Below are 27,770 nucleotides of genomic sequence, written 5' to 3' on the forward strand. Positions count from 1 at the left end.
GGAAATCAGCCAGGACAACTCATTAAACATCTGCTGACATCTGGTTAAATTCAGGTGTGTAAATCCACAAAAAACAGTGAACCTCAGAGCAGCTAAACTATTTCCTCACTTGTGACTTCACCGTATCCTACACCTAATTTGCTTGAGATACACCCATGAGTTAGGGCAACATCCAAAATTGAAAGCTTAAAAGTTTAAGCTTCCCGTAGAGAGCAGTGCTGTTGATTTGCTTGAGGCGTGTGAGTGTTTCCTGCCTCAGCTGCTCGTGTGTGTCTGACTTTTTACCTTTTTTATGGGGGTTCAAGGACAGCTGGTATCAGAACATACTCTTGCAGTACTTTTTGTCACTGAGCCGGATGTCTTTCGGTTTTTGCTGGGTTTTCCTCTCCATTCCTGCCCATTTGATGTATCCCAGGAGTTTATCCATGAGATGTCTAATGTTTTCTTGTTGTCTTATAAAGTGGAAGGATGATAGATCCAGTGGAAGGATGGATCTATCAAAAATGCACGTGACTAAGGTCTGAGCTCTCATTACTTAGACTAATTTATAAAACAGGCCACAAGGCTTTAAAAATCCAGCAAATTCATCTACAGCGCATCAGAGGTTCAGAATAAAAGCCTCAGCATGAAACAAACTTTGATGCTCTTCACCAGTGGGTTTTCCACAGTCACCAGAGAGGAAGAAACAAACGGAAAACTCTATGAATGAGTGGGAGGTTAAGAGAAAGGACCCAGAAAAGAACACAATCGTGACACAGATGCAGGAAAATGGGTGATGATGATTGATCTGTGTTCATGTGATGACCTGCGTGCATGTATGCATGTGTGCTGACTTTTTCACACCGGCTACATGGAGTTTAGTTTTTAAGAGTAGTTCATTCAGTCTTCAGGCTGTTGACAGACTAGCAGGAAACAAGAACAAGAAAGATGAAGAGACATGCTGAATGAATAAATAAAAGTATTATATTGACAGCAGCACCTGTTTATGCATGGCTGACTTCAAGGGGGTTGATTTAACAAACAAGAGGAGTGGGGGGGAAATCACAAATTGGCTGGGTGAATTATTAAAAAACAGACAAATTGTTAAATTAAGCCAGTCTCTGGAGAGACTGAGCTTATCTGGAAGCAAGACATAGACCAAAAAACAAGTGAATAGATGAATATTTATACTGAAAATGTAAAGATGTCTTATGTTTTAGCAGGAAGCCTGTGTCTTTTCCTTTGCGTCCTGCTGTGAGTTCAAATGTGGGGACCTCAAAACTGCAGCTGCTTGGAAAAACTTTCTGTATTACTGTCCACAAGCCAGTGCATGAAATGCAATTGGGCAGTTTCACTCATTGTGGCCAACTTGTACATGAAAGGAGTGGAAAAGAGGGCTCTGTTATCCTACCCTGGAACACCAAGTCATCAGTTCAGGTATGTGGATGACACCTGGGTGAAAATCAAATCTCAGGATGTACCACAGTTCACTGATCACAGTAACTCGGTGGACCAACACATTCACCACGGACGACATAAAAAAGGACAGGTTAGACTTCTTAGACTGTGAGATTTCTATCAGTAATGGGGGACATCTAAAAGCTAAACAATCGCCTCGGGAAACCAAACAACTGTTGGGGAGGCGGATGGCACAACACAAAAGAGCTAACTCGTCAGGCCAGGACTCCGCAGTCTTTTTACACCTACAGGCCAGTGGACACTCTTTGAGGCATGAGGATGTACTTATCCTGGACAGGGAGGAACGCTGGTTTGAGCGCGGAGTCAAGGAGGTCATTTACGTGAAAAGGGAAAGACAATCGAGGAGGGGGCTGATGTTTACCTTCAGGGGACCGTCATATGAATTTTTCGGTCACTTGGATTCTGACACCACATGAACAAACTTTTAAACACTTCAGTTTTGAGATTCTCATATGACATCATGCACACATTAGAGTTGTCCGCCATATTGAATGTGATGCAACCACCAGTTGCTAGGGAAACATTTGCTTTTGGAGGCGGTTCCTGGAGGCTGGTGGTGGACCAAAAAAACCTTGTGGTCATTGCTTTGGTCGCTAGCAGAACAGTCGCCTGTAATTTTTCCTTTCAGGGCAAGCAGGGCTTACCTAGTCATATCTAAAAACAGTCACCAATTATCAATTAAAAAGTGAAAGTGATATTTCCCATCCTCTTATAAAGCTTCTTGCCTATTTGCTTCCATTCTTTGCATCGCTGCCATCTTGTCACCGCAGTTTGCTTTTGTCTCTGAAAGCTGTTCTCGCCTTGGATCCTGCTGAAAACTGTAGCATGTCTCCATTTCACAGGTGCGGTAACAATTCCTGGTGCTCTCCGAGCTAACAGTTTAGCAGTTTTTCTGTTTGTTTGCACATGCACATTATGGATAAGCCTGTGGTGTTTGACACAAACTAATGGGAGGCGCGCAATGAAAGCTGCCTCTGGCTCTACTTTTACTGCTCTGAGATCAGTTACAAGTTGCACTTTGGAAACAGAAAGCATTTCCTGGTAAACAACCTTCTATGATTTGTCATCATGACATGGGTTTCTTCTCGCCAACCACCTTGGCAAACATCTTTGATGTAGAAAAGATGGAGTGTGAAAAGGTTATTAGTAACTACTTTAGCATTTTAGCAAGGAAACTTCGACGATCAAGAGGAGACATCAAATTTGAAAAAAACAAAAACAAAACAGGCGTGCTGAATAGGTCAAACCTCAGCTAGCACTTTCAGCATCTCTGCGTAATCACTCAAGTTAAAACAACTGTTTTGCCAACACAGAGATATAGATTTAGAGATATGTGGTCCTCACAGGAGAGTCACACAAACATTATTTTATAGAATATGATGTACTATAGTAGATTATACAGTTTAGTTTGTGTGTTTCAGTAGTAGTATTAATCCATATAACACTGATTTGGAACATATTCCTGCAGAATCATGTTTTTATTCTTACATTTATGTACAACACAGATCTGTGTGTGGTGAGGTTTAACAGGATTTAGATATATTTTCATTCCTATGCTTCCTCTGTGACTTTACTGCTCATAAACACAAATGAAAGAAGCCTAATCTCTGGAAAGGAGGGGGTTACATCTGTGAAGGAAAGTCAGTCATCCAAAGTCAGTCTCCTTGTGCTAAGAGGGTACGTGGGATGGATGGACAGGTAATTTGCACCGGAGAATAACTGTGCCCAGAACAGCAGGGGTCAGTGGGCTCCAACATGACTCTATGTTGCACCGGTCACTTCATGTGGTTGTCAGTGCACTGCTTTCTATGAAGGCTTGCTCAAATGTGTGTGTGTGTGTGTGTGTGTGTGTGTGTGTGTGTGTGTGTGTGTGTCTGTCTTATAAACAGCTGTGATGCACAATGACCACGTAGAGAAGTGGTCAGCCTAGGCAAACTTTGAGGTTACAAGGCTGCTGTGAGTCTGTATTGATTTATGTCCCGCCTCACATTACGTCTGACAATGGTGCAATTGTGGAGTTGCCATGACTCCCTGACAGGATGGGAGAAAGATGAAGATGTCATGATGAAATCAACATGGGAAGAAATAAAGTTCATTGTATACGTCTATAACTTACCCTATGGCTCCAGCTGCTACAGCAGCACAGTGTCTTCCACACGGCTCTATCCCATCTTCTGAAAAGAGGGGTTACCAAAAAAAACCCCAAACTACCAGGAAGGAAAATGAGCGAAAGCATGACTCAACATGTCACTTCAATCTTCCTCACTAGAAAAGGGGGCATGAACTTCTTAGGTTAGCATTCATTGAGTATTGTTGTCATCTGTGTAGAAGAGTTGGGTGAGTAAGTGTGCTCAGGATGTATGAGAGTGGGTTTGTGTGTGAGAGTGAAACTCATGGACTGTCCTGAAAATGGGTCTTTGCTTCCGTTAAGAAGGTTAGCTTGTATACATGAAATATTTCAGAGGTGGTCCAGTGCCAGTGAGTACTGACACTGTATTTAAAAGATATGAAGTCTCAAGTTTGGCATTATGGCCATCTTTGTTTTTTGGAGGGGGGAGTGAGTACATTTGGAAGAAAAGATGTCAGTTATGAACTAAGACTAGCAAGCTCGATTGGGAGTCTGTAGCAAAACTTTCTTGAATGCCTTGTGGCAATATTAACCACACAGCGAGCCCTGTTATCACATATTTGAATTAAAAACACAAATAGTCTTGAGAGATCTTAAGAGTCTTAAGTGTGGGTGACAGCAGACTGTAAGCACTTTCCTCGTAATCCAGGCAGCTAGCAGCCTCTAACAATGCAATAATGCTAAGCCACAATACTAATAAGAGCTAGCTCAAGCAGGCTTGGAGACCAGTTGCAGACCTGCTGGCAATCTGATTGCAAAGGAAAAATGTATGTTCCCCAACTGTTTGGCAAGTAGTTACTGGGGGTCGTTGGGTGAAATTAGTTAGAATAAGGGCCAAAAACCTCCTTGGGATTGCTATGGTTGCTAGCTATTTGCCAGTGTCACCTTTACTTTGTATGGAAATTGCAGATTTGTTCGCAAACAATCATAAACTAACCACTGAATTGTAAATGGACTGGTTCTTATGTAGTGCTTTTCTACTCTACCCGAGCACTCAAAGCACTTCATACAGCATGCCTCATTTACCAATTCATACAAGCTATTTTATCTGTGCTTGCTTTCTAACATTCACACAGATGGACAAGGATATTTAGCATGCAGACTGGAGCAGGTAGGGATCAAACCGTCAATTTTCTGTAGTAGATGATCTGCTCTACCTCCTGACTTGCAGGCACCCCACTGGGATTGAAACTCTGTTTCCAAAACTGGAAAAGGTGAACATTCAGCATTGTGTAACTGAGGACTGGCAATCAACTTTAATGTCAGCAACCAATCACAAAGGGCTTAAAACTTTTTGGGTATTTCAAAAATTGAGTCTTTGGGGGACTTACTCACTTTTGGAGCCAGACTCAAGTGGTTACTCAGTGAATGACAGTTTTTGATGTTTTAGCTTCCTTTTTTAAACTGCTTGTTCCTTATAGATGAGGTGGATGAGGTAAAGTCTTGGCCTGACACAAACGGTCCCAGAAGCAACCACAGAGAACTAACAGTTGCTGCATCTGGACATAAGGATGACTTTAACACCTTATTTTTAGCTCCCTGCTGAGCAAAATCTGTCTGTGCATTTCTGTCCACAGCTCTGTTCAGCAGGCATGAAAAGAGCCAACAGAGAAAAATCCAACTGCACACATTACATGACACCGCGCACAGTAAAAGATGGAGCAGACATTAGCAACTTAAGACAACGCATGAGAGCTAAATGAAAAATAAAATGGGGGGAAATGCATAAAATGTTTTTATGTCAGTCCGGTCAGGAGATGTTTTTTGATTTTTTTTGTTTTTCCCTGCCTTCACTGTGTGTGTCTTGTTATCTGTCTGAGTGGAAAGCCTCATTATCTCATGGGCAGGCTTGTTTTCTGGTTGTCTCTGTGATGAGGCGGAGCGTAAACATTTCTTGGCTGTGAGTTGGGGTCAATGTGCTTGAAAAGTCTTTGAAGACTGTGAAATACAAGACAAAATCGATGTGCATCTCTCTCTCTCTGTGGTTTCCTCTCCCTGCCACTCGTGCCACACATCTGCCCCCTCTTTACCGCCTTCCTGACACCACCTCAACTCAGAGGCTTCAATTGGATGTGAAGGCACATAAAGGGTGGGGGGGGAGGGTGGAAGGGATGGTCACATTCCTCTGGAGCCTCGAGGACGTCACGCCCGTCATCGCCTCAACGTCAAGACTGCGTCAGCTGCCAGCTCCGCTCCGTACGAACGGGGTCGGCCAAATCCGCCCACGCCTCGGAGTATCAGGTGAAAAATCAGGTCCCTCCAAGAAGAAAGAAAGAAACTTCTTAACTCATTCACAGCAAACGTAGCAGCGCATAGATGACTCAAAATGACTTTTTACCCAGTAAAGTGTATTGGAGTTATGATGCACTTTCTTCCCTTCTCCTTCCCTTTTGCCCCCACTTGAGATCATCATGACTGAGATTTGATCTGATTTGACACCGCAATATACATGCAATGTGTCTCTGAGGGTAGCCCTATGAAGCTATATAAACTTGCAGTATTGCACAGCACTACTGTGTAGTGCTGTAATGCTCACCCTCGCCCAGCCATGTGACAGAAACTGCTCATTTCAGAAAACAGAAACCAGGGTTTCCTAAAGTAGGTGTCAGAGGGGGAAAGGGTTAAAAAGAATCATTTTTAATGGGACCGTAATGGGAATGTGCTGTTGAACCTCACGTTAAACCTCCATTTTTAACTTGTTAGTGGTTTTAATGGAGCTAGCTAGCTATCTGAAAGGTCCTCATGCATTTTAATCATTACTTCAATTTCTTCATGATTTCTTGATTCGGTTATTTTTCATTTTTTCCCTCTTATTAACTACTAAAAACTGTGAAACTATCTTTCAGCTCTTTGGTGGCTAAAGGTGACTGAAGCTTTCGGCGGATTCTGGCAGAACAGTCGAGTTTGTGCCGCCACCAAGGCGAAGCAGTCTGGATCTCGGTGCTCTGCGGGGCCTTCTCAGTCTGCTGCAGCTAATTGGCTCCTCTGAGAGCCGTGTACAGTCACTCATAAACACAGTGGATGCAGAAATCCACACGAAAAACACTGACACACCAACTCAGGACCTCCCAGCCATCTGCTGGGGGCTCGCACATACAGGTGCTCCTGTTTTCCCAACTCTGAGCTCAGGAGACGCTCGGGGTCCCAGCAGCCTGCTGTTGTGTTTGATCAGTGACGCCGCGCCGCTCCTTGTCATTGTGATTCTGCAAACCTGCGGTTCACAACTCATGTCTGTCCAAACAGCTGTTTCTTTTGTAAGAATCCCCCTCTCTCTGCTCGAGGACCAGAAGAGGACTTTACACAACAAGAGAGCTCATCATCATCATCATCACTTTTATGGCCCACAGAAGACCTGCATTTCACACAGCTTGCAAACCTCATCTTGATCAGAGCGCAGTCACTGCATCAACACGGTATCATACCACAAATCCACTGTGTCATAATTAACCCACAGTGGAGCACTCAGGGAGTGAGGTGTAGCACTGCTGACATCAAGTTGTAGAGAAAGGGAACTGCATTCGACTGCATTGGATGCACTTTTTTCCATCCTCGAGGGCGAGAGAGTGGCAGTCAGAAAAACACTCCAGCTCACGGGAACTGTAGAAGAAAAGAGCCGCTCAATACAGACGTCAAAACACAATCAGATTTAGAAATGGAAAAACTTGAGAGGATTAAAATACCCTCCATTATACAGCTCACATTTAAAACAGCTGCCTTCAGGTTCAGTGGTTCCACCCTCCCAGTGCTGCACAGTGGACCTCCATGTCTATTTTTGATTGATCTGCACCATCGTTGATCAATTTTGCTTTCAGAGAAACGGCCAAAAAAGTTTAATGCTATTGTCAGACGAAGATTTTAGGCAGTTTTGTACTTAATTATACTAATAGGTTTGCTTTCCTTGCTTTTATCAGTAGTCGGGAAATTTTATCAGGTATAGTAATGTTAGGGTTTCGTTTTTTAAGGCCACAGAATAGGATCCCAGATCCAAGAAATGAAAACGAGCCTTGTCCAAAGGATGGCTGGGCTACTCTTAGTGATAAGAGGCAGGGGTGCCACCAGGAATCAGAAATATAACACTGTGCAGACATGGATCAATATTCTGCTTAGATAAATAATTTTTTTGATTAGATTGATGAGAGATGTGAAGCCATTTTTCTTCATTTTAATCAACATTATCAGGGTTTGTTTGTTTTGTTTTTAACATTGATTGGTTCCTTACATCAAAATAAACATTAACTTTTTGGAATGAAGTAAATAAAATAATAATTATAATAATAATTCAATAAAATTGTGTAAAATTGTTTAAACATTTTAATTTATAATATTTAGTATTGGTAAATATAACCTAAATAATCTTGGAGAGAAAGGTGTCTGGACCCTTTTAGGTTTCTTGAAGACGTTTCACCTTTCATCCGAGAAGCTTTTTCAGTTTTAAGAGCAACTGGTGGAGAGTCCCAGATTTTGACTTTGGTGACCCACACCCGTTTTTACACCTTGGCTCATGTCGTGTGATTAGGTAGACTCACTAGAGGATCAATAGGGATTCGAAGGCCCTTCAGATATCAGTGGGCCTGGTTAAGGGTCAGGAGTGTGGGGAGATGGGAGTGGGACTGAGCCTGAGCCAGAGGGTTGATCGGTTTAGCCGGGCAGCAGGTCGGCAGATTAGTTATTTAACACTCAAATGTCCAAAGTGTCTGCGTGCTGGCTAAAATAACACAAACGTTATCTTCTGTTAGGAATGAAGCTAACTAATAAGCAGTTTCTTTCATGTGGACTTCTCTAGGAGTTTATTTTCCACCTGTCTCTCTTTTCTTTTTTGAAGCCCAACGAGCCGAGTGCGTGCACCTGGACCAAACCAAATCATGAAATAAGGAGGGGGTGTTAGCAGCTAACTGAATTTTATTATTTGTTGCAAAAAAAAAAAACAACACCTTTATAAGTTGAGACAGTTTTAACGCCGTCAATGTAATGGTTCTCAAATGTAACTTGATATCTGAGTCTTCCTTGTCTAATGTCCGCCCTCCCCCTGTTTACTCAACTAAGAAATGAGTCACCAGCAACATACCTAGATAAACAAGCTTGCTAGCCGTTTGCTGTCAGCGCTCCACTGTCACCCAAATATGCTTTCCATTTCTTTCTAATGAAAAAACAAACAACAAACAACAACAAACAAAAATAGCGGCTGCCAAATTGGGCTATGTATGGGCAGTCTATGCATGCATCACCCAACCCTGGATTACCTTAGTACCTAAAGGTTTTCTTAATGACTCCTTTTCTCTAAAACAGTGATTGTTTTTTGTGTACAGTCCTTTCAAAGCCTTTTCATATATTTTACTTAAATTCACGAAACCCCATCTGCTGTTTTTGGAGATAGGAGTCCAGCAGAGAGGATGTGAAGGTGTGGACTATTACATTAAAGACTAATCTAAATCTGCTTTAAGGTCTTTAATTCAAATAGACTCTAAAATGTAGTCATCTTTAGGTTTCCCCTGAGAGCCCTTAAACACAAATATAGACCATCAGCACCCTGGAGAATATGCTTAACCAGCTTATACCAGCTTTCTAAATTATTAATTTCATTTTTCTTGCTATGTGATAAAGAAAACTAAATGAGACACCCACTTGATGCACATAGGAGCTCTGTAAGAAGTAATGATGTAGCGAGACGTTTCACTGAAAAGCAACATTAGAGAGAAGCTTTTTGCATTACTGATGTTTAATGTAAACTTCCAGTGGGGTGAATGAGGTTTTCGCTCTACATTATGCAATTTTGCATTAGTTTAAATGATGTATCTCAAGGAGATGGTGATTTTAGTACCATATCTTGTTGCTATTCTGACACGTCAGCTGTGAGGTCTTTTACAAAATAAAAATAATCATTGTGTGTAGATGGGGCTGCGGTCTCACTAGATGCAGTTTTCAAAATTCCACACAACACCTTAAAAAGTTCATTATGAGTTTTCCCTAGACTCTTCTTCTTTTAGCCTATTGCACATGTTTTGTAGCTATAGCTGACTGATTTAAAAGTCAGAGGCGAGTGCTTTTTGCTGTATAAAATCCAGAAACATGTTGGGAGTGTTGGTCTGTGCACGACAAAATTACTAAGATGTGGTTACTAAGAAGGTTTAAATGTTTACAACCTACCCCAGCAGTAGGCCAGGTTGTAACAAAGGATATAGTCGAACAGGTTAAAAACTTTGCAGTGCACAAATAGTCTGTGAAGTGCTGACACGATCATCGCCGGTCTGGAGTTCAGTCCTGCATGAGAGCTTGTCTCGTGATCTTGTAACTTTGAACAAAGATTTTTACCCATCGTGTCCACTAGATGGCGATGACAGCCCAGAATGCGCTAATCAAGGACCATCAACATGAGTTCCATGAGACTTTTATAACTTAATGCACAATTTTAATCAAACAATACTGCTCCATTTCTTCACATATTTTTAAACTTCTCATTGTTTCCTTACAGTGGGGACTGTAAAGCTGTTAGCAAAGAAAGGATGATTGCCTAATAGGATGAAGTGCTTGCTTCCCTCCCCCAGTGAAACCAGTGTCTGTCCAATCCAGTTAAATAGTAAGCTTGGGTGGGGCCGGGGGGGGGGGGGAGCCAGCCTAGGGCAGGTTTACCCGTTTACTCAGTTATTCCTGGAATCTTTAACTGAAACTTAAGAAACTTAACACAGACCCTTACATTCAGTTATTTAGGCTCTAAATGTCTGCTTTAATACACAGTATTATGTTGTTTACCAGCTAAAGATTTTCCAGTTTCATGACCCAGCTCGGGACAGCGACCCCAAACAAATCAAGGTGCAACAGTGGTTCAAAGTCCAGACCTCAATCTGACTGATAAACCACAAATATCAACACTGTAAAGAAGAGAGGGCCAAAACTCATCCACAACAATGTGATGGACAGATAAAGTCATGCAGAAGATTAGTTGATGTTATTGCTGATAAAGTGGTGCTACAAGCTACTGAATTGTTGGGTGTGCTTAGTTTTTCCACTGGACTGCATACACTGTAAATACCAATATACTGTCTGGGGAAGTAAGCCAGGATTGGTCGACAAAAGGCTCAGTGGACGTCTGAGCCACACCGTTTGAGAACTGCACAGAACTGGGCATGAATATTGTGTTTTTTCATTAGGAAGCAGTTGTTAGCTGTAGTGTTATCAGAGTGAGGTCTCGGTTGCAGTACTAACAGTGGTTGTGTCAAGGTTTCACTGATTATTGAATGTGTAGTGTCAAGCTTTGAAAATGGGTGGCTCACTAAACAAAAACCAAAAATCTCAAAAGGAAAAAAAATTATTTTAAAAGAATTTCACTGGGCCGGCCCACATGTGATGAAACAGGGCTGTGTGAAGCAATCCTCAAGTGTTTTAGCGTGGCCTAAGAGCAAAAGAACAAAACAAAAAACCACTCACAGGAGATTTAAGTCAAAGAAACACAACTTTATTTAAGTGTAATCAAAGAAAACCCCCCAAAAAAACTGCATAGGAAATGTTTAAAGTCCACAGAGTGCAGAGAGAGCAGCACGTGGCCGTTATCTTATAGTCTCCGATGCCTTATTTAGACTGAAGACCTGACATTTGCACTTCCATCCATTACAACGTGCATGTGTGTGCACACATGTGTAAAAACACACACACTGAGATTGAACTGATAACAACACACACTGCAGCGTGGATGAGAAAGCACCAGCAGCACCCATCTAAACTCAGCTGGCCACGCTGGCTCACCCCAGCTCTTGGACTGCGAGGAGGATACATTCAGTGGATTTCTGCACAGACGACACAGATGCAGCGCAAACACGCAGACACACGCACATGGCGCCCACTTGACACGCAACAACCAGCTGCTGGAAGAACAGGATACAGCTGACAGGACGAGACGGCTCCCACCTCGGCCGGTGGTAACACAGATTTTCTGTGGTCTCTGCCGTGTCGTGTATCTGCCACCAGCAGATGGCGCCGGCGAGTGAGCAGCAAGATGCCATTTAAGCCTTTTCTTCACAAAATACATTCTAAAAGGGCCAATGAGCATCAAGTGGTGTGAATAGTTGTACTTTTTGTTAAAGATAAAAATAAACAAACCAAAACTTGAACCAGAGGGGAAAGAAAAATAAAATCAGGGTACAAATTGAAAGCATTATTTTCAAATTGAGAAATTATTTGTTTTATATATGCAAGTGGACACACAAAAAGAATCAGACTAGTACAGAGATCATAACAGTGGGGGGTGGGGAGAAAAAAGTCACTACATTATCACTACACGATTCAATGAGACACCTGCAGCACAGCGCTGCTGAGAACTACCTGAGTTTTGTCTTTTTCCTTTCTAAACACATCCCAACCCCTTTTTTTCCCCCTCGTTCTTTTCTTAAGCGTATACAATCATTTAAAAGCAGGTCTATGACCTCGCACACCTGGCTTTGCTTTGTTCTCTCCTGTTAAATTGTGGGAGGCCAGAAATAAAATGGTAGCACAAAGAAACAAAAAAACAAAACAAAAAGCAACGCAGAGCAGGGCCACAGTCGACTGATCATGTGCTCAGCGGCCATCCCTGCACGCTGTCGGGTTCGAATTCAAGAAGGGGAGGCGATTTTTTTAGTTTGTGCTGTTCCTCACACCTACTAAAAGGATTTCTCATCTTAAATTTGAGCAGGGAAGGTTTTTACATCACTTCAGCATGAAAGGACAGCATTCCTATATGCCCGCTCATATAAAGCATTTTAGAGGGAGTTGAGGAAAATTCATTACTAACGGTCGAGGGTCACGCTAGTCAAAACTCTGCCGGTTGTTTCTGTGGATTCAAAGTATGGCTACCCAAACAGTGGGTGCTTTGCAGAGCCTCTAGAGAACAGGAAATACAATCACAAAAGTCAACGGTTAATTCCATCCAACGCAATCCTAACACACACTCGCGCGCTCAAACACACACGCATTTTTGGGTATCCATTTTGGAAACACCACCCCAATAATCAGCTACCCACTCCATCTCAGTTTATCATCTATCTAAAGAGACATCAGTATAATACATAGACTTTTTAAAGCATGCAACAAAATTAAAAAAAAAAAAAGGTTTAAAATACATTTTTTTCCTCTTTAAGAGTGAAGACCTAAGGATCTTAAAGATAGAATTCTGTAATCTTAATTAAAAAATAAAACCCGATGCAACATGAACAAACATGTCAAAGAGTAATACTGAGAAGAAGAGGAAAAAAAATGTTCTACTTTACTGGTTGAAACTGGGTGTTGTAGTCAAAGCAGCAGTGGTTAAATGTGCTAATAGCTACATCCACAATCCTGTCATGCATTTGTTTAAACCAGTGATTCCAACCTATTTCACGATGTTCCCGCCATTCATTCGCTACCTGTAGCTATTACTACTACTATTACTACTACTACATTTTAATTTTTTTGACATTCCATCTGGCTATTTTAACTATTCAATCCAAGCTATTAGCTAACAATTTATCTGCTACCTGTACTTTTAGTCAAATAACAGATGTTTTATAAAAATTGGAAAAATAATTTTAGCTAGCAGTTTAAGGTGTCCTTTACATCCTTTGTTTACCCATTCAGTTTTATTTGTTTATCCATACTGCCATTCAACTGTTTGGCTATGGTTTTGGCAAACAATTTAACAGTTCATCCATCATGTACTACAGCCTGGTCTCGCACCAAACCAGAAACTGTCAAAGAAAAATCCCAAAAAACATAGCGGCTAATTTTTGTCTTCTTGATCGATTGTGTTTTTTACATTTTTATTCATAGACATGAATTGTGACCGAGCGCAAATTTGTGAGTCATTTGTCAGAAGCAGAATTTTCACCACAGAGTATAATGAAACATGGACGTAGCTTTTGAATGGAAAAACGAAGCAGATACGTCAGTGCCTTAAACCTGCATTCTATCCAAAGGCCACTAGATGGCGATAGCTATAGTTCTAAAAAAGGCTTCTGGTCCTTCAGAAATATGTGAGGAAATGGCTGTCTTGTCTTTCCTCCTAAGTTTGTGCTCAGCCACCTGTCTCAAGTCATACTAAAGTCCATTTTATAAATCTTGTACATACCATGTTTTTAAATGGAGGCCTATCCGTGGTACGCTCATTGGCTAATGATTTATGATTAACTACTCGTTAGCCAAATAGTAAGATTCACAATCTGACCTGCCCCTCATCAAAAATGTGGTTTTTGCGAGATTCACATAACAGTGGATGCCATCATGTTAGCCAAGTCTGTCTTTTGTATACAGTCTACGATTTTATCCAGAGAAAGTGGGTACGTGTCACCATGGAAACCAAGAAAACAAAGATTTAAAAAGGAGGTGACAACTGTGATATTGTAACCCAAATTAAATGAAATCCCATCTTGAAATGATACAAATGATGTTGAAAATCTGAAATGCAAGACTGTCTCCACCATTGATTCCTCAGAATATCCTCAGATATTTTACCCCCCCCCCCCCATCACCACCACCACCACCACCACCTTTTAAAAAGTGGGGAAAAAAAAAAAAATCTATTTCATACAAAAATTAGTACAAGGGTAGTGAACAGTTTAAATGTGATTTTCAGGGACATCATATAACATTTAAATTATAAGTATTCATTTAAATTTGTGTAGAAACAACAGATTAAAGTTGTAACTACATTGCATGCCATTGGCCTACCATCAAGCTTTCCAACCATTTTCTCACTTTGATACTAGTTAATCATTTTGCAGCTTTTTCCGGATTTATTTTTTGTTAACTTTACACCTCACATTTCTTCATCTTCACTCGATCTTTATTGGGGAACAGGTTTTGCTCAGTTGGGAATCACTGCTTTAAACCACCAGTCTGAAAGGATACTCCCAGAGGCTACTCCTCTGGAAGAGCCAGCACCAAGCATCCTGAAAATCCACGCGGCAATATTGTGCTGAAATAAGAGGTAATTCATGTGCAGTCAAAAAAGGCGGACATGTGATGGTAACGCTTTAAAAGAGGACATTTCCTCTTGCCCTCACCCCCGGCTCACTAGAACAACTTACAAGTGGAATGGACATGTCCATTATCATCATGAGGTAAAGGTAAACGGGGCCCAGCCCTCTCAAGTGCATCCAGTCAGAGGAAGAGGATTTATCCTCAGGTGCTCTGATTTAACATTTGTATCTTTGATAATAGTCCAGTGACATTAGTCGCCTACAAAGGCATGGTCCAAAAAATTTTAACTCTGCTTGGCACAGAACTATCACAAATCATTTTGGCACAATGCTTTCGTCTGAATCATTTGGTTTCTTGGTGAGAAAAAGCATAAACATACCCCAACATTTACAGTAGATGCAACAAACCAAGGGCTGTTCAGGTTTACGAGCATGGAGCGATGACCATAAAGCGCATTTCATTCAAACTTTGAACAGTACCGTGGATCTTTGGTCCTAGAACTATGGGGCATGTACTGTATTGTGCGGTATGTGAATGAGGTATAAATATCCTAGGAGGTATGCATAAATAAAAGAGTAAACATGATCTATTCAGAATGAATAACAAAAGTAGAGGTATTTGAAGGTTTACATGCACAGTAGCAACGAGTGACAAACTTGAGGTATTTTTTAAGAGTTGAGGTATATGAAACAGTTCTGAGGTAAAGGAAATGTGAGATGAGAGGATGGAAATCCTGATCACGTGCAGACAGACCTCACCTCAGAGGTGAGAGCCAGTCAGCCAATATTTAATAGTTCAAGAACTTTGCAAGGCTAAGGAAGTGGTTAACAAAACTGCAATAGTCTGGTGTTTGTGGTGAGAGGTAGATTGAAGGACAAGGGGATTCCCATAGTGCTTTCACCACAAATGAGTCTCCATCACTTTATGGGAATCTGGATATGTGCGAGGATGACCAAAGACGCTACTTTGAGCCTATGGTAAAACTGTGGCACTGCTCGATGAGCTGGGGGTGATAAATGTGAGGGGGGAGGGAGAATTTCTCTTTGGTGCAAGTATCTCCTGTACTCTATGACAAGGATCTAATTTAAAAATGCACTCACACAGGCAGTGCCTGTGTCTTAGTGGGAAGTGGAAGTACTTGTGCACCCAAGCACGTGTTCTTCTTCAAAACCCACAACTCATTTCAATGAGTGTTATCAACTTTTAGACTTCTCAACAACAATGATTATTTGAGAAATGTTTTACAATTGAGATTCTGATTTGCTTTAAAATCGCCAAATCTTCCGTTGGCCATTGTGCAGGATTTCTAACTTTGGTTGACTCTAGTAGTTATTCTGTAGACCTCCATCTTTAGAGGAATTGATCTACTAGCGTTCAGTCTGGAGGCGTCTCAACTCCAAGCATCAATAAGTAGGGCCGGGCTTTGGAGGTCGTCCTCTCTCATTGGACAGGACTGAATACTTGGCCCCTGGAGCCAAAGAAAGTGGCTTTGAACCACAATGTGAATGCAGAGGATTGTAATGTTAGGCCTTTAATCTGATGTCATTAATGTCATCTGAATGGCCAAATGAGGTGTCCATTTCCGAGGCTTTCGTCACACAGCACGCCTCATCATAAGGGTGTCATTCGATTACTTAAATAACCATTTTAATTTATTTTCTTAATTAAACGTTCAGACAAATCTATTAGGTACAGATCTTGGAAGATTCAATTCTAAAATCCTTTATCTAGTCCTCCTATTGGGAGACCACACAAAGGATGCTGCTTTCCTTGCATATTACTCTCTCTTTAACTGACTGGGTAGTAATTACTAATCCAGTCAGTGGGTTAGAGGTGAGGCCGGGGTTTATGGGGTATTATTCAAAGAATTCATATCATTAGAGGGGCTATGTAAAATCTGACCTCCTGAACTTTATATTTCTACACATCAGTAAATTCATCATAAAAGCCTTAGCCAGTAAAGCTAGAGGGAGAGCCTGAGGTTACAGTTAATTAATGACCTGAGCTCATTTTAAGTCTATCAAGTTTGGCATTGCTTCACACAGACTTCTTAGGCTATCATGACACTAACACCACCACAGAGCCACACAAAGACAACGTTAAATGCGAGAGCAAAAAAAAGAAAAGAAACAAAAACAAAAACAAAACAAAAAAAAAAAAGCAAAACTACAAACATCAAAAGACGCTATTCTACGAGTTTCCTCTCAGCCAAGCCTTCTAATTAGGGCGAATCATGCAACCTCTACAGCGGTCTGAGTATTGTCTCAGCAACAACATTCAGGAGGTTTACTCAAATTTCCAAATGCACAGAAAGAATTCTATTAATCCTGTGCAAATATTAAATGTAGAGTCTATTGTTTTTTTGTCTCTCTTAAATAACAAAGTATAGAGGTAGACTTTTCTTCTTTGTAAAACTTCACGGACAAAAACCTCTGCTTGGAGACTGTGTACATTCATAAGGTAAATGAGGTAGGTACGGAGCAGAGAGTACAAGATTTGAACAAGTGAGAAATTCCCTGAGATGTTTCCTTAAGGAGAGCCGACAGAGAATTCGGAACAGCTGAGGCAGAGGAAGGGAAATATGGCTCTTTTTCTATTGATTATCAATTTTTAGAGGTCCCCCTTTGATGTATATATCACAGGTATCAGATTTTTTTTAAAGAATAGAAATGAAAATGACAAAAATAATCTATAGTTTCAATTTCCCTTCTTTTCAGCATGCTCCCAATCATCTTTGAGCTCTCCTCCTTTCTGCCGATCCATTCTCTCTCCACCGTTTCCTTCATCGGAAAAACTGCAAAAAAAAAAAAAGAAAAAAAAAAAAGAAAAAAAAAAAGAGGCAAAGGTAGGGAGAGAATACAAAAAAAAGGTCGTTTTTTTCCTTTTAGAACTTGAGGATGCGATTATTTCCAAAGTCAACGACCACAATGGCTCCATCGGGCGACACGGCCACACCGGAGGGGCGATCCATCTGTCCGAAGCTGCTCCCCTGCGATCCGAATTTGCATAAGAAGTTTCCGTTGGGCTCGAATATTTGGATTCGGTGGTTGCGGGAGTCGGCCACGATGATGCGGTTCTCTTGGTCCACGGCGACGCCCTGGGGACGCAGAAACTGTCCGTTCCCGGTGCCCTCGGAGCCCAGGAAGCGAGCAGACTGGCAATCTGGTCGAATAACCAAGAGGCGGTGGTTGTTGAAGTCGGTCACCACCAGGTGGTCTTCGTGGTTAAAGGCTACACCTCTGGGAGAGTCGAAGTGTTTCCACAGGGCCCCTTCAAACCCGTACTTGTTGAGGAAAGAACCGTCAGGGGCAAAGAGCTGCACACGATGGTTTCGGGTGTCTGAGACCAGGATCTTACCCTCAGAGTTGACAGCCACATCCCAGGGATAATTAAACTGCCCATTCTTGGTACCCTTTTCCCCAAACTTCAGCAGGAACTGGCCTTCGAAAGTAAACACCTGTCAGAGAGAGCAAACATTTTAGAGCCTCTTATGTTTACATGAGGAGTAGACAGAAAGTAAGCGTGAGGAGCTATGTTTTATCAAAAGCTGACTTTTTAAAGGGCTTTACCCTCCCACCTAATTTTTCTGTGAATAATGGAAAGTCAAAGGCAATTCCAGCTGTGTTGATCATCTCTAACGGGGCTTTCATACCTGCACACGGTGATTGTCCTTATCAGCCACAACAATTCGCCTCTGAGAGTCACATGCAACCCCAGCCGGACGATCAAACTGACCAGGTCGAGAACCCAGAGAGCCAAACTTATGGTGGAAGGCACCGCAAGGCTTGAATATCTGGAGAGAAAACACCGCTTTATTACTCTTTAAAAGTTTCACAGCGCTCCATACTGCAAGACTCATTCATGCACTCACGCTAATGTAAACACAGCTAATGCTTTCATGCTAAGCATCACTCAAACACCTCAAACCAAGCTGTTCCTTGTATTTTATATCTAAAATTCATGCTCACTCTTTAATTCAATAAAGTGCTATTTCTAAGTCTTTCCGTTAGTGATGACATCACAATAACAAACCTACCTGAATACGGTTGTTGCTGCGATCAGCCACCACCACGTATCCCTCCTTGTCCACACAGATGCCCCAGGGTCGACAAAGTTGACCGTCTCCCTCGCCCTCACAGCCAAAGGATGACACTTGGGTGCCGAGTGACCCATAGCTCCGCCCAGACTTCACAATCACCTTGAAGGGGCTGCCCTGGATGTGCTGGTTGCACACCAGCACGGACAGGAGATGCTCCCCCTCACATTTTGGCAGGTAGCCGACGGTGTACGAGCCGTTCTGGTGATCCGTTACATCAGCTGTGGACACGTTACCATCTGTAACCGACATGACTATTGCAGACAGCGCGTCCCCACCTGAAAGACGTGGCTCGCCATCGTGATCGTATCCAACCACAGTGAAGGAGGTAGGCTTACTGCGAAGGGCACTTTTCAGACCCTCACCGTGGGCTTTGGTCACGGGGGCAAAAGCCCCACTGCTAATCAGGCCCATGGACTGGATGGCAATGTAGAGAGCCTGCAGGGACCATTGATGCAGTTAATTGAGCTTCTGTGTTATAACATTTATTTGTAAATGTGAAAATACTGAACAGTGAAATGAGGTAAGCTAAGACTGGCTTGCGATCGTTCTAATGCTGACCTGGTCTGGAGGAGTGAACATGAAGCGGTCGTCCTCTTGTGGCTGCAGCAAGCCTCTGAGGGCCTTGAGTTCATGGATCTGAGTGAGCATTCGCTCCCTCGCCAGCAACACATCCAGGTGGTGGCCCTCATCCAACACCTGGCTTACAGCAGCAATGGTGCTGTCCAGCTTGGTGAGACTCTGGTGGAGTTTCTCCACCTGCAGGTACAGAGACTTGGCCTTCACCTGGCGGATCTTCTCCACCTGCAAGGAGTTGGTACGGGTGATTAGGAAGACAGCTACAGCGAATGTTTACCCACATTCAAGAGCATCCTGTTCGACAAGATTCAACTCATTAGAAATGCACTTTGACTCACAATAGCAAAGTAGAGTCTTGCAAAAATAAATGCACCCATCAACACACACAGTTAGCAGACTTATTTTGTTTCATGGTGTCACCCCCTCTTGTTCAAAAGAACTTAAAGGCTGAAAATGAAAAAGATCATTAAGAGAAATTTTCATTTTCACCCAAAGTCCTGCTGCTCACTCGATATTTTCCCCTTTTTCAGACCGTTCCCTGTGAACTCCAGAGATGTTTCCGTGGGAAATTCCCAGAACATCAGCAGCTTCTGAAATACTCCAAAGACCATCAACCATGCCACGTTAAGTCACTTAAATCACCTTCCTTCCCCATTCCTATGCCATTTGATCTGCAGCAGATCATCCTGACCATGTCTACTAAATAGCACTGCATAACTGCCATGTGATTGATTGATTAGATGTGTGTTTTAACAAGCAGTTAGCGAGCCTAATGATGTGCCTAATGAAGTGGCCGGTGAATAGTTTCTGCCATGTGGATCAGGTCACACACCAATAATGTCTATAAATACTAAACCACTAAGTTTAATGAAGGCTAGTAATGCTACTGTTATAAGTTACTTTCAATAATTTTATCAAACTGCTAAAACTACGACTAGAAGGAAACAGATTACGCACCTTCTTATTTTCTATCATATACATACGCAGTGAAAATATCAGGTCAGTGTACGTTTTACCCTGAACCAAAAAGCTCAGTCATCAAATGCTCTAAATGTGCCGTTTCAGACAGTTTTTTCTACTGTTAGCCCTGTATGTCAGATAGGATATATAACCGTCTCAGGTACGCATCATCAGCTGTGACCAAAGAACAGTCATCTGCCTTTTAAATTTTCCATTTGTGAAGGCCAGTCAATCCAAAGAAAGTTGGCCTTAAGTCAGAGCAGCTAAACAGCTCGTTTCAAGAGCATGAACTGAGCCCCAGCATAACATACAAGATGATTATTCTGAACTGTCAAGCAAAGAGAAAACAGTCTCCTCTTTTATGAACTGAAAAACATTTTCTTTATCCAAGTAATAAAATCATGATGTAGCACATATTCTTAATACCTTTTTAGAAGACCTTTGCAAGTGAAAAACACTGATAAAGATTTGTTTATATGTTCTAAATAGTTGCTTATATATTTCTGTTATATTTTAAATACAACATTCACAAAACATCATCATCTATGCAAAAAGACGACTCTAGTCAAGATTTCCTAACCAATGTCCAGAGACCTTTTTCCTTTGTTGAACAACAGAACACAATAAAGTGCGTAACACTGTATCAAAGACACCAGGACTGGAGATGAAAAGCTGAGAGGGGAAGAACCAAAATGATTTATTAGTTTAAAAAAAAAATGGTGTGGTTTTTTCCACCTCTTTTTAAGTACTTTGACTCTCGTTTAACTGTAACACTGCTCCTGTTAGAAGTCATATTAGGTTCCATTAGAGTCAGAGAGTATAAAGCATTAAAGAGGGTGGTATAACCTGAGAAGCACCGACTGGGCTCTTACTTACTGCAACCCAACAAAAAAGAAAAAAAAAAAAAAAAAGAAGTAAAACACAATAGCCCGACTGCCTCTGTGGTTAGAAGGACTTCTGATAGCGGGGAGGGACCCAAAAGAAACAAAGACTCCAGAAGAGAGGGATTCTTTGTTAACCCGTGGCATAGGTGAAACTGTAATTTGCATCTGTGAGACTAGAGTTACACTTAAGAGTCGCCGAGGACAAAGACTCAAGTTGGGCTTTCTGATGAACAGACAACTAGTTTTAGTCCCTCGGCTGAATGTGGTGAAGAGAGGAATGGCTGAGGTGGTGTGCATTTCAACGAGACAGAGCAAAGCAGGACCAGCTCCTGTCCTAGTTATTCAAGCGCACACCGACTCAGTCACGTATGCAGCATGTTTACCCTCAACTCAGAATCATGAAACTGTCCACTTTCAGATATACAGTGCTGGGTGACTGAAGAGCACCTGACTGGAGACTGTTTCCTTTATTCTAGCACCACTGGGCCGCGCCCACCAGTAACCCTCACAGTGGCCAGCAGAAGACAGCATCCCTGTCCTGTTTTACGTGTGGTACGACCGGTCTGTTGGCAAATCATCCTTATGCTCAAGTTGGTTGTCGGAGCATTTGGAGAGATGTGCAACTGGTATATTGGAAGACAGCACAGGAGCCCGTTTGCATTGGTTTAAAATGCAGTAAGTCAAACATGAGGAGCTGCTCAGTGCACCCAGCAAGTTCCCCATAGTATGAGAGCAAAGTCCGGAAACAGTCCTCATAGATAACACTGGTTACATTGTTACACTGCATTTAGGTTGATGCTCATCGTGTTTTACTCCAATTAGCCATTATAAAAACCTCTTTAAATTGTGTTTTTACTGAAAAATAGTTACAAATAACCCAAATACCATTTTGTTTAAATTAACAGACACATAATGGAACAAAACTAGCTTGCAAAACTCATAGCACATCAATATTATGCTAAGGACTTCCAAAGTGTTGTGAGGATGAAAGGCTGCTATTACTGTGGTGAGGATTCAAAAAGAGAAAAATGAAAAACCACAAGAATGACTAAAACAATAGAAGAGTTTGGAGGAGCACTGTGTCACGCTCCATCAGGTCAAAATATCAGACTTAGTCATATTTCCTAAACTCGCGACATACGGACTATTTTCATGTGATTCAAATAATGATACGCATGTTGGAGAATTGGAAGCAGAGTTATCCCAGGGTGATGGATCTTCCTGTAAACCTGGGTGGCCCTGCGTCTTCTGTAGGCTTTAGGCCAAACTGTCAGCGTAACAGCTGATTTTGGTTAATTAACCAATCTCGACATGTATGCTTTCAAGCACTGCGTATTCCCCTTAACTATGATTTACAGCCCCGTGTTTAATCCCCACGGAGACTCCGCCCCAATGGGTGCTATCATTTGCATTTTCACTCCTGCACTGGTGTGCGTGAACGCTAAAGCTGAGATGATTACATTGGATATGAACCACTTAAATAACAGTTATTTTACTGAAAGGTAAAAGGAAAGGAGAAAGAAAATGGATGGAGCAAACCAGATTTAAAAAAAAAAACAAAAAAAAAAACCTCCATCCTGAAGTCCTTTAAAGACTGGATGTCTAAAGTGATTGTGAATATGTCCTGCGTTAAAATATTTCTGGACTATTTTTGAACCAAGCTCCATTTTTCACATGCAAATAAACAGGTCCAGCCAATCACATTACTGCATTTCCCAACAAATGCACTCACAGCTCAAGACATGCACAGATGCTGGATATATAATGATATAGAAATGGTAACAACCTGAAATATGTAAGCGGTCATGATACAGCTTCAACTTGAAAATGGATTAATCCAGAATCTCTGTTTCTGTTTAGAAACGTCAGGACCAGCTCATCGTCACTTGATGCTGACTTCAGTGCATTTTTGAGGAAATTTTTTTATACGTTTTGTTTATACGTTACAAGAAGTTTGAATCCAAAAAAATCCTGAAGTGTGGGGTGTTTTTCTTCTGTGTGTAATGTCCTTTATCCTTGTTGCTGTGGTGTTGTTGCTACAACATGACCTGTAGTTGCTTTTCCTATAGGAAGGTGTAACTCTGCGACACTGGAGGCAACATCTGAGTCTAGTTTGCTTTGTTTAAGTCCCACTTTCACAGGAAAAAAAAAACAAAAAACATACACTCCACACAGAAAGACCCAAGCCGGTCAGTAGATTAAAACCCAGGATGTGCTTAATGTGAGGACAGTGCTAACTAGTGGTGCAACAGATCAAAAATCTCACGGTTCGGATCGGATCACGGTTTTAAGTCACGGATGGGATCAATTTTCGGATCAGCAAAAAAAGACAAAAATTTAACATTTACTTCTTGAGGTATTTTTTGCCTGTTAAAAACATTTAACTCTAGACTCATTCCACGCAATTAAAAAAAACCCCAATATGGTACAATATAGTTCAGTACAGTCTTTGTATCTACCACTCAATTCAATTTTATTTATAAAGTGCCAAATCACAACAACAGTCGCCTCAAGGCGCTTTATATTGTAAGGTAGACCCTAGAATAATACATATCGCTCATTATATCGCACTCTGCTGTGATATAATGAGCTGTCACGGTCACGTAGCTTTACGTTGCCCTGGAGGTCCACCCATTTGTAGTAGTTAGGGCAACAGAAGATGCCTGGGACAGTTCAGCCACAACTTAAATCTTTTCCTGCTCATACATGCTTGGAACGATCTTGCCACTAAAGTGGACGCGAACGGGATATCATAGCGTGGCTCAAGCACGTTCATCATAGTTTAAACCCCTTGTTTTGCACAACAGAATACGGCCTCCCGTCTGCAGCTAAACACCCTAGCAGCTTTTGTAATAGCTTTAGTCCGGTCGGACTGGGCAGCAAAGGGCTGCTTAAATACTGTAAACTCCTCTGCTCCTCCACTTGGACCGCTAGCGCTGGCCATAACTATCGCTTGACAGACCCACCACACGCACCATACACACACTTTTTTTTCCTCCCCTCGTTTTTAAATCTTCGGATCACGTGCCAAACCGTGGAGTGGGATCGGTTTGGATTACGGATCAACCGTGATCCGTTGCCCCACTAGTGCTAACCCACCACACCACCATGCTGACCATGAACAGTGACCAGTAGTATACCTTTTAGACATCCAATATTTAGTAAAGAAGTGTTATCAGTCAAACGTAGTGACATTTGGACTAATATTTCAGCTATAATAAGACAATGCACTACCGCCAATCCATTTAAAACTCAATGGCTAAAGAGGAATCAGATCCGTGAGCATTCATTTTGGACTGATTTGTTATCTTTGATGGTGTGTGTTTTTAAAGGACTTTAAAGGACTACAGATAAAAAGGTAGCCGTTTGGCTAACTCTGGCACATTGACACTAATATGTCCCTTTTGAATAAAATGAGTTCAAAGTCAGGTGTAAAAATGTTTCACTAAAGGCTGATAAATACACAAAGTAGCAGCTCACCTTCCATAGAAGCTCACACTCCCTCTCCTCCAGCGCTTTCTTGTGTCTCAGGACAAGAGCCTTCACTTCTGTTTGCACCACTTTAGCCTTGATCTCCACCTGCTCGGACATGGCCTGGACCTTGTCCATGCTTAGCTAGAGACACACAACACAAAATTGTAAGATGTGACATAGAAATGCTGTCAACTTTGGAGACAATCAGAACAGAAAAGAAAACCCAGGCTGCTATTTAAAAATTAAAAATTAAAAAATAAAATAAAAAAAATAAAAAAATACCACTAGCAATGGAAAGGCACAAAGAGAGGACTATAATGTGCAAATGTAGCTGTCACTCTGTAGTGTGACAAAGGGCGGGAACGTATAAAGACTGGCCTGTTTTATTAGCCATATGGGACCCAGAAACAGGACGCAGAGGATCAGGAAACATAAAAGGACACTGTATGTGACATCCAAATCAGTGCACGAGCACCTGCAGAGATTTTGTGATCTATTCTTTTGTCACATTTGGTGGTACTTTTAGAAGGGAAGAGGAAACATGAGCCAGGAATAGGAAGTCACTTCACACTGCCCAAAAATGATGCAACTTCCTACTAGAAGGGACAGACTTTGGGGAAGAAAAAAAAAAAAAAAAAAAAAAAAAAATCACATGAAGATCATGTTTGACGTGGATTTCTCCATTTGTTGAGACACTGAGGATTTAAAGTCCACAGAATGGATACTGAAAAGTATTGGAAGATGCCATTGCATGGTTAGACTGGTTAGATTAGACTAAAGTATTTACAATGTGAATCTCTGTGAACTTAAAAGCAGTCTCATTTTACAGTCGGGCTCAACAGAAAGAGCACGTTTATAACCTGGATCAATACAAGCACTGAAAAGCAATAGCACCAAACAAAAGGTCTTAGCTTTTACAACACTGAGTTTCCCTTTGCCTCCCCCCGCCTCTCAGTTTTATCTGGCCTTTCCTCTGGCAGTTTCTGGGGGGTCAGAGGGTGATCAGGACCTCACAGGGACGAAGGGGAGGAGGGTTTAAGTCTTCCTTTGTGATATCGGCCGCAAGGATCAAAGGTCAGCTAAACCACCGCTCGCGCTCTGCAGCCCCGGTCTTAAGACACATAACACCCCCAATGCATCCCTGCAGCAATAAAGCCTGGCAGCAGGGCTCTTTTCTCTTTGGCCTGGCTATTTGAAACAGCCAGCTAAAGGGACAACTAAATCAGGCCCCCAGAGAAGAAACAGCAGGACGGGAATTCTGAAGGAATCAGAGGGGCCGACTGTTGTCAAAGTTAATAAGGAGCCACGTTGAAATTAAAATGCTACCACCTTTTTCTCACCATCTGTACATTTCTACAAGACTGATTTTTTGATACTGATAGGAAATCTATTTAACGATTTCTTTCACCCTCTCCTCTCTTAACCATCTCTGTTTCCCTCCCTGTGATTTTTTTTTTTTGCATCTCCTGCTTCCACCCCTCCATCTCTCTCTCTCTCCCTCGCAGTCTCTGTGTCGCCATCATCTTCCGCATTTCTCTTCACATTCCCAGAGGAGCACAGCTTGCAGCACAAAGAGAGTCAAACTAACCAATCAAACCTTCTGAGGCATAGAGCTCCGGCCAACCAGGAGGTCACAAGTCCAGGGTTAGGGGTCAACGAAGATAATGGGTATAGAGTGGGCGGAAATTTCCTACCTCAGGGGACAGCAGAGTGTGTGCGTGTGTGTTGCCTATGCCTACGTTTCTGTTTGCACATTATCTGGCGTCAGTATTTACTCCCGCGGTGACCTGGACAAAAGTGGACAGACACACAAACACACACACAAAGCCCAAGGTGCTGCCAGACGACAGGTGGTGTATCTTATGACTCAGCTACTCGTACCCCAGTGCTTCTCATGAAACCAAGTGTGTGGTGTTTGTTGTTGTTGATGATAATGATGATCCCAGTGTGTGCTGTGGGACATGACTTTTATTTCTGGCCAGGAGTTTGGCAATCTATGTGGTGACATTTCTGAATTTGTTGACATAAGCGCTGCTCACGCACCAATAAATCAGCCAAGCAGCACAAAGATACAGAGAGTGTGACAAAGGCCAAGGGTTAAAACAAACAACAAAACGAACACACGAAAAAGCCACATTTGTTAACTTGCTATTTTAAACACTGGTATCAGCTGAGAATTTCACAATCAGTGCATCCCTACAACTACCCATCCATTAAGGTACAAAGCAAGGCGCGGTCACACAGAGGTTAAGCTGGGAAATGGATAGGCGAGGCACATGCTCTACTGAATAGATAGTACGTGCCAGCAAGTCGTGTGACCTCAGCGCAATGAGCTAGTGTTTCATGTTTTGGGTGAGTGTTTACCAAAGTCACAACCACCACCCCGCCTTTGAGGCAACTTAGATAACACTCGTGTGTCTGACGTATCCCTGTGAGCCAGTTACCATTTCAAACTAACAACTAATCCATTACCCGACTTTACGATTGGCTGAGTGTTTGACCACAAGGCATTCAAAAAGGAATTTATAAACTTTCTTTTTTTTTCTTTTTTTTTTTAAACTGCTCATTGCAATTTATCCATTCTTCCCCCTACCTTAATCAAAATTTAGACTGACATGTGAATAACTGAAGATTCCACTATTACTCACAGAAAATCCTTCTGCTCATTGTTTGGAATTTTTAATGTGACAAAAAAACAAAACAAAACAAAAAAAAACAAAAAACACAAAAACCCAAAACATGACCAGGCAGACTAAAGTGTTAATAAAACTCACATTTTTTCCTCCAACTTATTCATGTGTCACTGTATAAGCAGGAATTTCGGTTGGGGGTGGGGGGGCTTAGGAAGCTGCCACCCAATCTATAATTATGTAAATGAAGAGAGGTGTTGTGTGTTTGTGTGGGAGTGGGAGAAAGAGGTGGAGGGGGAGCGAGTGAATACAGGGGGGCAAAGTGCTGCACTTCTGTGAAAGAAGAGGGGAGTTTTCCTTTCTCTGAAATCCTTTAAATACCTCATCTACCCTCCCCCATACTCCTTTCCACTCCTCCTCCCCTTTGACCTTCAGCCTTATCCCCCCCACCCTCACCCCCACTCAAAAGAACTCATTCCATACAGCCCCACCCCCCCCTTCTTTTAGGGCCAGCTGGAGACCTCTAACCCCTAAGGCTTCCCAGCACCAGGGACTGGTCACTCTCAAACATATTGAAGCTGATTGTCTCCCATAGGTGGTCACTCTGTCCTGAAGGGGGGGGGCACGCACAGCTGCTC

General features: G+C 42.0%; 1 protein-coding gene across 1 annotated transcript in view; it reads right to left on the minus strand.

Moving 5' to 3' along the window:
* Nucleotides 1–15,113: 15,113 nt before the first annotated feature.
* The window catches only part of trim71 (tripartite motif containing 71, E3 ubiquitin protein ligase), a 34,553-nt gene continuing 21,896 nt past the window's right edge, over nt 15,114–27,770 (minus strand). The window contains exons 3-7 of the mRNA XM_004574338.4: nt 24,509–24,643; nt 19,167–19,409; nt 18,546–19,043; nt 18,162–18,302; nt 15,114–17,966 (exon numbers count right to left, since the gene is read on the minus strand). Of these exons, the coding sequence (XP_004574395.2) occupies nt 17,394–17,966; nt 18,162–18,302; nt 18,546–19,043; nt 19,167–19,409; nt 24,509–24,643 (1,590 nt within the window). The 3' untranslated portion in view covers nt 15,114–17,393. The remainder of the gene's footprint in view (nt 17,967–18,161; nt 18,303–18,545; nt 19,044–19,166; nt 19,410–24,508; nt 24,644–27,770) is intronic.

The sequence above is a fragment of the Maylandia zebra genome, linkage group LG22, assembly GCF_041146795.1.
Source record: "Maylandia zebra isolate NMK-2024a linkage group LG22, Mzebra_GT3a, whole genome shotgun sequence".
Classification (NCBI taxonomy): Eukaryota; Metazoa; Chordata; class Actinopteri; order Cichliformes; family Cichlidae; genus Maylandia; species Maylandia zebra.